The 11,293-nt window shown below is 49.7% G+C and overlaps 1 protein-coding gene across 3 annotated transcripts in view; it reads left to right on the top strand.

The window, feature by feature from the left end:
* Positions 1 to 1,484: 1,484 nt before the first annotated feature.
* TYRO3 (TYRO3 protein tyrosine kinase) overlaps positions 1,485 to 11,293 on the top strand; it is a 42,444-nt gene continuing 32,635 nt past the window's right edge. The window contains exons 1-3 of one of the 3 annotated variants that reach the window (XM_071427339.1): positions 1,485 to 2,895; positions 6,157 to 6,340; positions 8,405 to 8,505. In XM_071427339.1, coding sequence (XP_071283440.1) covers positions 2,808 to 2,895; positions 6,157 to 6,340; positions 8,405 to 8,505 — 373 coding nt within the window. In that variant the 5' untranslated portion in view covers positions 1,485 to 2,807. The remainder of the gene's footprint in view (positions 2,896 to 6,156; positions 6,341 to 8,404; positions 8,506 to 11,293) is intronic. The other 2 variants (XM_071427341.1, XM_071427340.1) reach the window with 2 other exon arrangements.

Here is an 11,293-nt window from a genome sequence, read left to right as displayed (position 1 = left end):
AGGATGGAGCAGACAAGTTCTGGAGTCCCAGTGCAAACCAGGCAGCTCTATAGAAAACACCTTGTATAAAACACAAGGATTTTCTACCCAGTTGCAGACTGACTACTTTGACAGTGCAGCAGTGGTATATTGCCAGCAGCTTTTGTTGAACTTTTAGGGCTATGGCTTCTTATGTGGAAATGGGGATTTGCTTTCTCACTGGGATAGCCTATTCCAGATGTCCTGTTGGGTCTCAGGAGTTAGAAAATGCTTAACAGTAGAAGAAGGTGAGGAAGTCCAGCAAATACTTCTCTTCCTTCTGCCTTCTCACTTTCCCCTCCCTCCCTCCCTCCCTTTTGCCCTTTTTTCTCTTTTTCTTCATCTTCAGAAGTCTCCCAGCACTGGGCATTCACCTCTGGATTATTGTATAATAATAATAGGTATTCAGGCATTTTCTGGAATATACCTACACTTCCCAGTGCGTCTGGTGAGATGTGGCAAAACACTATTGCAGCAGAAGTAAGGAAAGAATGTAATCCAGAGAGCCAACAGCTGTGTTCTGTGTGTGTGAACAGTGAGCACTGTCACTGATGTTACAGCCTGAAGAATAAAGCCATGGTGCTAATTCAGTGCCACAAGAGGCCAAGAGAGTTTATTTGTCTCCAGTTCCTAAAAACATTTTAAGATTCACCAGTTCCTTTGCTTTCTGCATGGTGATACTGTACTCCTCTGCAAGTTTTCCCACTGCAGTTTGCACTTCAACTGGCAGTGTGTGCAGAATTTCAGTCCAATTTTCATATGGCTCTTCCTGCCTATCACTGTTAACACGAAGTCCTTCTCAGAACAGCTAAGTCAGATCTCTTGATGGGGAAAATCCCCCTTGGTCTACTGCTTCCAGCAAAGCTTTGCTCTCTTACACCGTCCCTGAATCTGGCCTGTGCCACCATGCTACAACTGGAACACTTCCTGAGCCCATGGGACCAGTGTAGTGTAAGCCTCTGTAATTGTAGGGCTGGAAGAAATCCTTAGAAGGAAAACACCATAGAAACATGTCATTATTCTAATGGCCATTATTTTTTTTCTCATGAAACAACTAAGATCTGCAAAAGTAGCTACCTTCTGGAGGGTGCTATTGCCCTAAGTGCAGAAAGAGACCATGTAGCTGGATGGATACCTGGGGAAGAGGCAGCAGCGACAGCAAGGGTGCATGAAGCTTTTAGCGAGCACCAGCACAGAACCTCTCAGCCCAAGAGCTGCAGTGATCCCGGCGATTTCCTGTCCCCAGATGCAACTAGACTTCCCACAAGCACTCGAATGGATGGCTTTGTCAGTGTCTCCTCCCAGCTACCTCATTGCAGCAGGAGGCACTGGGGAGGGAGTGACATTTCTATTCCAGTAATGAAATCTTCTTGGCATTGCTCCAGTCCCCTAGGAATTCCTATCAGAAATGCAAATTACTTGAGAGGGGGAGTGAAGATTAGACTTTGGAATGGAGCTAGTTGTGCCTCAGTTTCTCCTTCCCCTCCTGGGGATAATGCAGATTCCCTGCGTTCCTCCGTTTAGCCAGGTTTTCACAGTGTTTCGGGTGCTGCTGGGCAAGTGCTGCACGCTGATGGCTGTGGCAGATCTGAGAGCTGCATCGTGTTGTAACGATATTGCTCCTTATGGCGCCTTTTAACCCAGATTCTCACCGTAACTCCTACGAAAAAGCAGCGCTAGATTCTTAAAAAAACTGTTTGTAAGTGACTTTTTCCACGCCGTTCTACTAACCCTGTGGCAGCAGAAACCTCCCTCCTAAGCTCTCTCCCTACTTTTCCGCTAGCAGAAAAATGGTCAAGGCCGAGTCGATCCTGCCTGAAGGGCACGGGCGGATCTTCTCACCTTGCCGGTGCTCCTCCACAGCTCAGCTGCCTGGATGGGGTGACCGACATCCGCGGAGCAAGGGTCCGAACGGTGAGGAGAGTGTGGCCGAAGCGAGGAGCTGGAGAGGGCCGGCCGAGGGAGATGGGGCTGAGGGTGTTTGTGCATGAGGCGGGGCTCCGCTCATCCCGGCAGAGCCTCGGCTTGGGGGGGCTGAGTCCCGGTGGTCCGGGGCTGAGTTCCCAAGTCCTCCTCCCCTGGACGGCTGGATGGCGCGCTGGGGCTCCAGAGGGGCCACATGGATGTAGGGGGATGACCGGTGCCCCGGCAGTTCCCGCGGATGTGGGTCATCGCTCCCGGCGCTCTGGAAACCAGGCCGCTCGGCGGAGCAGCCCTCGGGGGGCGCCGCCTCCACACACCTCCCCGACCGCTGCCGCTGCCGCCCCGCCCCGTCCCGTCCCTCCCTCCCGGGGGCTCGGAGCCCCGGTCCCGTCCCGGGGCGGCGGAGCGGGGGCGGCGGGCGCGGTGATTCGCCGCTTCGGGGGCGGTGGGCGCCCGGCTCATGCATATTCATGATGTGATGTCAGAGGGGGAGCACAGCGCGCGGTGACCGCCCGAGAGCGCCATTTCCTGAAGGAGGCGGCGGCGGCTGGGCAGGGACGGACGGACGGACGGAGCGACCCACAGAGTGGCGCCGCGGCGGCCAAGCCGGCAGGGGGAGATCGCCCGGCGGCGGCGACCGGAGCGGAGCGGACCTGAGCCGACTCCACCGACCCGCCCCGCAGCAGGTTCTCCCGAGGCTCGCCCCGGCCGGAGCCAGAAGTTTGAGCGTGCCCGTAGCCGGCCGGGCGAGCCCAGTATCGGGCGGCGACGCGGGGCTGCCCCAGTCGCTGTCGCCGCCGCCTGCACGGGCGGTGGGAGCCCCCCGCGGCGCCGGGAGCCGGGGAAAGGATGGTGGTGCGGGAGAGATGGAGCTGAAGCGGAGCATGGCGATCCCGCGGCTCCTCGTGCTGGGACTCTGGGCTGCGGCACTCCGGGACGTCGCTGCCGTGGCAGGTGAGCGGGGCTGACAGCCCGGTGGCGGCGGGGCACTGCGCCCCGAGACCCCGGGTGCGGCGGGAGGGGCTGCAGGGCACGGCTCCTGCCGCCGGGCCGAGTCTCCCTGCGGGCAGCTCCCGCTCCGCCACCTCTACGCGTGTCGACAGCCCGCTGAGGGTCGCCGGGCAGGAGCGGCCGGGCGCGGCGCCGGGGCGCCTGGTCCGCCCGGTGCGGCGGCCGCGGGGCCTCGGGCAGCCACAGGTGGGGTCGGGGCCGGCGCATTTTGCCCCTCCCGGCCGGGCACGGGCGTCTCCGCCGCGTTTGTTGGGCCAGCGACGTGGCGCTCGGGAGCCGGCGGGGAACCCGGGCTGTGCGAGCCTCCCCTGCCTGCGAGTAGAGCAGCGAGTAATCCTCGCCGGGGCTCGCGGAGGCATTGCTCTGGTGTGTGCCTAGCGCGGGCCGTCGCCGAGGAAAGCCGGGCGCTAGCGCATTCCTCAGTGGCTTTTGTTGTTTTTTTCCGTCATGAACTCATTTTCCGAAGTTTCACACCCCGGTCGGCAGGGAAAGCAGCGTGCTGGAGCGTCTCGGCGCCCCGGCCAGCCTCCTCCCGACTTGAGCGGGAGTTTGGGCTCCTCGCTGTGTGTGGAGCGATGTGCGTGCAATGACACGGAGCTGTGGAGGCTGTGGCACAGGCTGGATCGCTAGATCAGCGTCCTAAGGAATCTGAGGAGCAAAAAACCTTTACCCTGCATGCATGAGCAGACGTCTTCCTTTTTCTCCACTCCCAACCTCACAAAAAACATATTCTGTTCCTAGGAATTAAAATATTCAGAGATAACAAGTTTAAAAAGCAAACAAACAGATGTGTCATGTATTTTGACAACTAGTGTGTTCACTTGCTGTCAATTCAGACAATTGCTTGATAAGTCATTTAAAACAGTTCTATTTCCTACCTATACATTTCACAATCTGCAGCTCTTACAGGTAGGCTTGGCGGAACCTATTTGGATGAAATGACTTCTTTCACAGTTGAATCAAGAATGTTGTCAGATGAGAAATTGTGAGTGGGAGAGTAAAACGAGGAATAGGTGGAAATTAAAATTCTTATGTGATTCTTCCTGATACCTGCAGGAAGAGATGCTGCGGCCAAAACTGCATTACTGACCTGTGAAGTTATTAAAAATACCTGACCTGTAATTCTTCATTTTGGTTGAAATTGATGGAGGGATTATACTTGGACAATATGTACAACTCTGACTGAACACTTGTACTGTATGTTAATTTCCTACATCATTGATTCCTCTGCTAACTGAAAACCATATAGAATCTCTAACAATATTTCCTGGTTTAATTTATGACTAACTCTTTCAGCAGGGCAGTCTGAAGGATGTTGAGTAGTTTGATTTTCCATGAAGGCACCTGTAATGAAAATGTCTGTTTCTGCATGTGTAGCAGCCTGGCTATATCAGTTTTCTGTAACACTGAGAGAGCTGCTATGAAGATTTCACGTATTATTCCAGTGCTTTGAGTGGTGAAAGGGAGGGTGCTTTCTGGCATGCACTGGGACATGTAGTTTGTGTCACATTTAAGTAATGCAAGGTTAGATCATCCTCACCCAAGCTGATCAAATCCTTAGCCCAGCAAATAAGCTGTAGCAATTAAACTCAAATGATCAGCTTGCCCATTTTCCAGTGCTCTCCGTGAATTAGTTAAATGAGTATCAGCAGATAGAAAGGCAAAAGACTGAGTGTTGGGAAACCAGCTGGGGAATCTCATTAAAGAAAGGAATAAAGACCTTCTGCCTGTGTTCTGGGTTTTCTCCTAGACTACTGGTACTCATCTGGGTACAGGCTGCTAGTGGCAGAGCGCTGGCTGGTCCCAGAGTGCTGGCTCCCCTTCTCCCAGCTGTTACAACCACACTGTGAGCTCCTCTGCTGCTCCTCTGCCCTGTGAGGTGGTGCCCTCGTGGCTGTGGGAGGGTGGCGTTTTAGCAAGAAGGGAAGTGGCAGATGTGAAATCTGTGTTGGATTGCTGGAAAGGCTGTAACAGAGTTTGAGAGCAACAGGGCTGCTCACTAAGCAGCACTTTCTGACTGGCTCTGTGGGTAGCAAGGCATCCTGTGAGAAGCTGACCAACCAGTGAACTCTGTGAAATTGTAATGTACTGTAATACGTGGCCAGGCAAGAGTGATGGAGTAATTTTTTTCTGAAGGACATGGAGTCCACTGCCAGGGCATAATACTGGACTAGGTTAGACCTGTTCTGGTCTGTCAATCCTGTGCCACTGCATAGGAAATAGCCACTCTCCCTAACAAAACTAACTTTACATTTATTTTCTACCTTCCTGCTTTCCCACGGTCTCCTTTGATCTTCTGGTTCCTCTTTTATATGCCTGTCTTTCTTAAATGTGCTTAGATAGTTGGCTTCCGTGTCTTCTCATGCTAACAAATTCCATACATTCACTTCTGCTTGAGGGAAACACTCCCCGTCCACCCACACACGTAACAGTGCTCTCGGGCAAATTCTGATCACTTCTGTGTCCATAAACCTGAGCAGCTTCACCAGCTCTGGCCCTGCTGCTTTGGGGTGCCAATGGTGTAGCTCTGGGTACAGTGGGGTCCTTTGGCTGGACTGAAGGGTCCTCCAGGCGGCTCATTCAGCACACACCCACATCACGCGACAGAAATATCTGTTCTCTAAACAGTTCTGCTCCTCAGTGAGGTATGGTGTGGAATAGGCTTTGTTTTCGTGGGTTTTGCAAATTGTAGAGAAGCTCTCTGTAAGGCAGGAGAACAGTGTATGCTGAATAACAAAACATAATTGATTCTTTCTCATATCCACGCTCTTTGCAAATGCATACAAGGGAGCAAGCACGATGTTTTCTTAGCAGCACAAGAACAGCATAGCTTAAATCCAGGCCTGGGGAAAAGAGGGAGGTGTGGCAGCGTGTTGAAGGGATGCAGTTAGCACTGCTGGATCACTGACATGGCGAAGCTCCTGGCGTTTCTGCGCGTCTCTGCTTGGGCACTGCTCTGCAGAACATCACCCTGCTGTTACACAAGTTGAAAAAATCCCCATGTACATGCTGAACCACCACTTTTCTCCAGCAATTGTGCTTTCATTTGCTTAGCAGACATAGTAGAGCAGTGCTGAGACTAACACACTCCTCTGCAGCGTGTGCTGGTAGGGTGTGTAATTCCAGACCACCAACCTAGAGTAATTTGCTGTACTCCAACCCCCCTTCTTCTGGGGGTGGGGCGGAGTAGTATTTTTTTTTTAGGTATGAAATTTACAGGACCTCCAATCAAATTAAAGGTGTCCCAGGGTCAACCCGTGAAACTAAATTGCAGCCTCGAGGGAATGGAAGATCCCGAGATGTTGTGGATCAAGGACGGAGCAGTGGTGCAAAGCGTAGACCAGGTGTACATTCCAGTAGATGAAGAACACTGGATCGGCTTCCTCAGGTACAACAGATGCAGAGAAGGAAGAATATCATGGAAACTATTGCACAGTTTTCTGCTGTCAGCTATATCTCTGCAACTGCAGTGCCCTCAGTGGGGCAAAGTCCTTAGCTCTGCAGTTCACTGTGTGGCAAGGGCATAACTGAGAGCAGAACTGAAGCCATTGAGTGCTGAGATTTTATCCACTAGAACCATATTGGTTTTCTGACTACTGTGGGGACAGGTGCTTTGCTAATGCTTGTGATGCTTGAGACCTGACTTCAAGGTGAAAGGATGGTCTTGCTTTGTTTGTTCATCTTGTTCTGCCATGCAGCAGTATAAATAGGTTTTCTCTCTCGTACTCATCCTGTTCTCTTACTCTCTCTCTTGAGCTGTCAGTTTGCCTAAAGGGTGAGGATTGTTGATTGAAATGATACTCCCAGGACTACATCCCCTTCCTTTGGGGAGGAGTGTTTGTCCTCTGAACCATCCCTGATTCATTTTGCAATGAATCCTAATCTATTCCTAATACATTTACACTATGTGATATCAGTCCTGACCCATTCAGAGGCATGAAACTCTTGTGCAAAGCAGATCTCTATACTTTTATTTCAGCAGAAGAGGGATGTCAGCTAGTTCTGGAAGTACTGAGATAAACAAGACCCAAGGTTTTGCTCTGTCTTTTTTTATGCATTAAAAGAGCTTGTACAGACAAATATACCAACACCACACCACGAGAGCTCAAAACTGTTGACTGACTGAGAATCACTCTTCCCTGAGCTCTGGCTTCATCTCCTGTTACATTTCTTGGATTGACACTGCACAGGGTCTCCAATTCCAGCAACTAAAAGTCTTTGTGTTAAAGCTTGTCTGTAAAAAACATTTGGTAGGAAAAACATCTGTGCACAGTAAAACTATTGCATAACATTATGTTGTGGAAACAGTTTGTCTTGAAACTATACTGTTTACTTCCCCCCATTTCCACTAGTTAACTCTGTCCTTCACAATCTCATTCTGATCTCCTTTCTTGCCTCTTGTTTTACTCTGCTGAGAACTCTCTCTGCAGCACCAGAGATAAGTTAGGGTGCTAAATCTGGATGTATCTGAATCTCTCTCTCCTTCTTCCTTTCTTCTCCTAAAGATACCATTTCTATCACCCACACGTGACTCTCTGCTGTGATCACTGTATTTCAGAACATGGGCAGGACAGCTGATGCCATTTGAAGGTCCAGGTCTGAAAATCAGGCTGTAGTGGGTCCATTGTGTGCATTTCAGCAAACTCTTCCCCCCTTTCTGTCTTCCTTCCTGAGACATCCTTCCCCTTCTCCTGGAGGACTGCTAGCCTTAGAAAGGTGGGCATCAGCTCTGCGGGGGATCCCTGCATGGCAGTGGGTGCGCGGCTGCACGGCCTGCAGGGAGCAGGCAGCACTGGTGCACTGACGGGCTCTCCAAGCCACACTGTTGCCTTTGGTAGCTGAGACCTCATTGCTTTGGTACCAAATTCTGTCCTTGCTCACCATTCACCAGCATAACCCCTTGAAATCACAAACTGGGAGGCCCAAGGAGTTTTGCAGCGTGAGCCACTCTGGAATCGGGATAGTGCTGAGCGCAGTTGAGGCAGGGGGACCCTTTTCTGCCCCATCTGTTCCTGTACAGGCTGTGCCAGTCCTGTTGCCTGAGGCAAAGCAGTCCAGCTCACCAGAGGTTTGCAGTGCAGAGTTTCCTGCTAGCTCAGATGTTGTAGGCCAAGCTGTCGCACTTGAAAGTTAGCTAGAGTCAGGATTCAGGATGGAGATGACCTCTTCCTATCCTCAGAGGATGCAGATGACTGGTTTTCTGCGAGAATGTTTTGGAGGAAGACTGTCTGCTCTGCAAGGACTTTCTCCACCCACTTTAGAGAGGACCCTCCCATCTCTGCTGTTTTGCCATGTGCTTTGTGCTGGCTGGCTGTTGATCTCCTCCCCAGAGCTGGCTGTGTCTCAGTGGGTGTTTTCCATGCATCTGGTTTGCAAAACACTGGAGGGTCCTTTGGGGCAAAAACATGCTTTATCCACATAAAATATCGATATGGCTTTTGACTTTTTTCAGCTTGAAATCCGTCGAGCGGACAGATTCTGGGAAGTACTGGTGCCAGGTTGAGAACGGGGGGAAGAAGGAAGAATCACAACAAGTGTGGCTCATAGTGGAAGGTAAGGAGGAGTAGTAGTGCTGGTTTCCTTTCATGGCTGACCCACCAATATGCTCCAGGTCGAAGTGGTGAGAGCAGATTGCTCCAGTGACAGGCTTCTTGGCTCTGAACCATTGCTGCTGACTGCAGGGAAATCGCTACAGAGCAGGAGTAAGAACTAGGAGAACTGCTTCAAAGGGCAGAGCTGTCTGTTCATTGCCTTCTGGTTTTATTTTGGCATGTTAGGAAACAAGATCTTTTTGTGCAAGCACATTTCTTTCTAGCTTTTAAATCCATTGTTGTGGTCATCTCTAAATAATTCATAGAATGGTGAATAGTTCAAGTTGAGAGGGATCCATGGGGCTCATCTGGTCCAACTCACTTCTCTAAGCAGGGTCACAGTCTGCTTCTGTGTGTCAGCCGAGCAGGTCTTTGTGGGCAAGGTAGAGTTTTAACACAGTTGTGAGTTTTGTGAGAAGTGCTGTACATCAGCACTTCATAGCTGTGGCTGCTCTGTGTGGCACTTTTCTGTCTGGAGTTGTCTGATAGGAATGGCTTCTACATGGCTGCTAAATATCACCCAAGGCAGTGTGGGTTGGTGGCTTCTTACTTTCTCTAGTTTCATTTCCCTTGAGCCATGATTCTGTTAGATCCTCTGTTAGAAGCTAGTAGTCATAGGATGGCTTAATTTTTGTGAGGAAGTTGACAGGAACAATGCATTTTCAGCAAGAAGTGTTTTTTTGGATGAATTTGGTAAAATTATGGGGCAGTGGTTTTTTGGATGAATTTGGCAAATTATGGTGAATTAACAGTCCTAGAAAGGGGGGAGTATGGAGGGTGTTGCGGGAGGTGATGTGGTCTGGGTGTTTTACAGCAAAGGTCTCGCTCACTCAGAGCATGGGAACATTCATAGCAGCTCTCACTAGAGGAGTAACACATTCTGCCTTCCATAAATCCCAGGCTTTTGTCCACCTAAATTTTACTGCTTAAAACACTCTCTTGTGTGGAGTTTCTATTTCTATCCAATTACCATGGTCTGCTCCAGAGGTGGCTGCATTTGCATGGTGGGTGCATTAGGAGTGATTGGGTAGCTCACCGTGCCAAGCTGTCTGAAATAAACATGCTGCCTTTCTGGACTGCACAGGCAAAAAGTATCTAAGTCACAAAAAACCAGCTACAGTTAGGTAAGGTGGAGTATGTTGAGAATGAAGACCAAAGCTTACAGCAGAAGTGAAAAAAATTCAACCAGTTGCCTTTATGAGAAGAACAAGTACAGGACAAGGTAGTTAAACTTGAACTGGGCATGTAGTCATGTGTAAAGGGAGTTGGTGGATATAATTAAAAATTAACAAGTAGTGATAAGGGGTGGAGTTTAAAAAATGTGTCAGCTCTTAGCATAAGAAAGCACCTGGGTTTTCAGACCCACCTTCGCTGTTATCTCTGTGTATTTCTTCCCTGGACGTGCCAGCTTTGTGTAGCAGTGGCTGCTCTATCGATAACAACTGTCCTCTGACTGAAAGAGGATCTTTACTCTGGTGATTTGCAGCCTTCACTAGGTGCTGACATGCCTCAGTGTGGCACACAAACAAATGTGGACTATTGGTGATCTAACTTAAAGTGAGCTTGACTGCATTTCTCTGCTGTGTAATAATATCTGCTTAGGCAGTCTGTATCTGTCAGATTTTCTATCAATGGTATTTGAACTGTCTTTGTAATAAAAATGTTTGATCTTATGAAACACTTCTTTGAATTTACAAAACCAAAACTGTTTTGAACCTGTTTCCTGGTTTAGAAACTAGTCTCTGGCCTTACTGAGAACATGATGGTGTTTGATGGCTGGAGAGGTGATCTCAGAGGCACACTGTGGAGTGTTAAAAAATGGACTGCGTTTCTTACAGAGCTTTCTGTCTCAAATTGCACCTCTGACTATGTGGCTGTTCCTGGGGCTGCTAGCCCATTGTGGCTACAGTCAGAGACCAAGCCACACCTGTATGGGCATATTCCCCTGAATCAATCAACACTGTCTCAAAACTGAGCTGTACATAAAAATCAGCCTTAAAGGTTGGATACTGCGTTGGAAGAGGGGAATAGGCGGGATGATTTCCTTGTTTTTCTGTTGATTTCCTGACTGCTGGCTGCTCAGTGCCTCCATGGGGCGTCTGTGAAAAGGATGTGCTGACACTCACCTCTTGTACCAAGAACTGGGAGGCTAAATGTGTCACAGGCAGTGAGCTGCCCAGGTAACATACGGACGGGGGAGCAGTGCGAGTTCCTCAGCTGGATGAGTCAGCTGCACTCCCTCAACTATGAAAGTTTCTAATTGTGGTCTTGTCTGCTCTGTTTAGCTGCTCCCAAAGTGAGAAAACCTGCCGAGCTGGGCAGGATCTTCCTGAAAGTTTACCTTGGGTGTCCTGACAAATGGACAGGAGGCAGGGATCCTGCTCACAGGTAGAGAAACGGTGATTATTTTCCCCTCTAATCTTCCTTGGAGAAGGAGGGCAAAGCAGGCAGAGGTGTCACTGCTGGTATCTCAAAAGCTTACTCATTTTTATTGTTTATATATGAGTGCAATAAAAAAATGAAGTAAAATATGTCAGCAAAAGCAAGCAGTATGCCATGACAATGGATATACGTGTCCTGAATATTAGCCTTTGCAGAGATAGGCACTCTCATTCCTCAAGAGACTTGGGTTTAGACCTGTTTTAATCTGTTCATTTACTTACTACTCTAAGGGAAGGAGGCAAGGAAGGCACAAAGGAGCTGCTACCTGAAAGATGAAACTGTGACTGGACAGTCAGTGAAAGACTGAG

The sequence above is a fragment of the Agelaius tricolor genome, unplaced genomic scaffold (assembly GCF_023055355.1).
Source record: "Agelaius tricolor isolate 1412-34295 unplaced genomic scaffold, bAgeTri1.0.p SCAF_5, whole genome shotgun sequence".
In the NCBI taxonomy this organism is placed as follows: domain Eukaryota; kingdom Metazoa; phylum Chordata; class Aves; order Passeriformes; family Icteridae; genus Agelaius; species Agelaius tricolor.
This window is presented reverse-complemented; position numbering and strand designations above follow the sequence as displayed.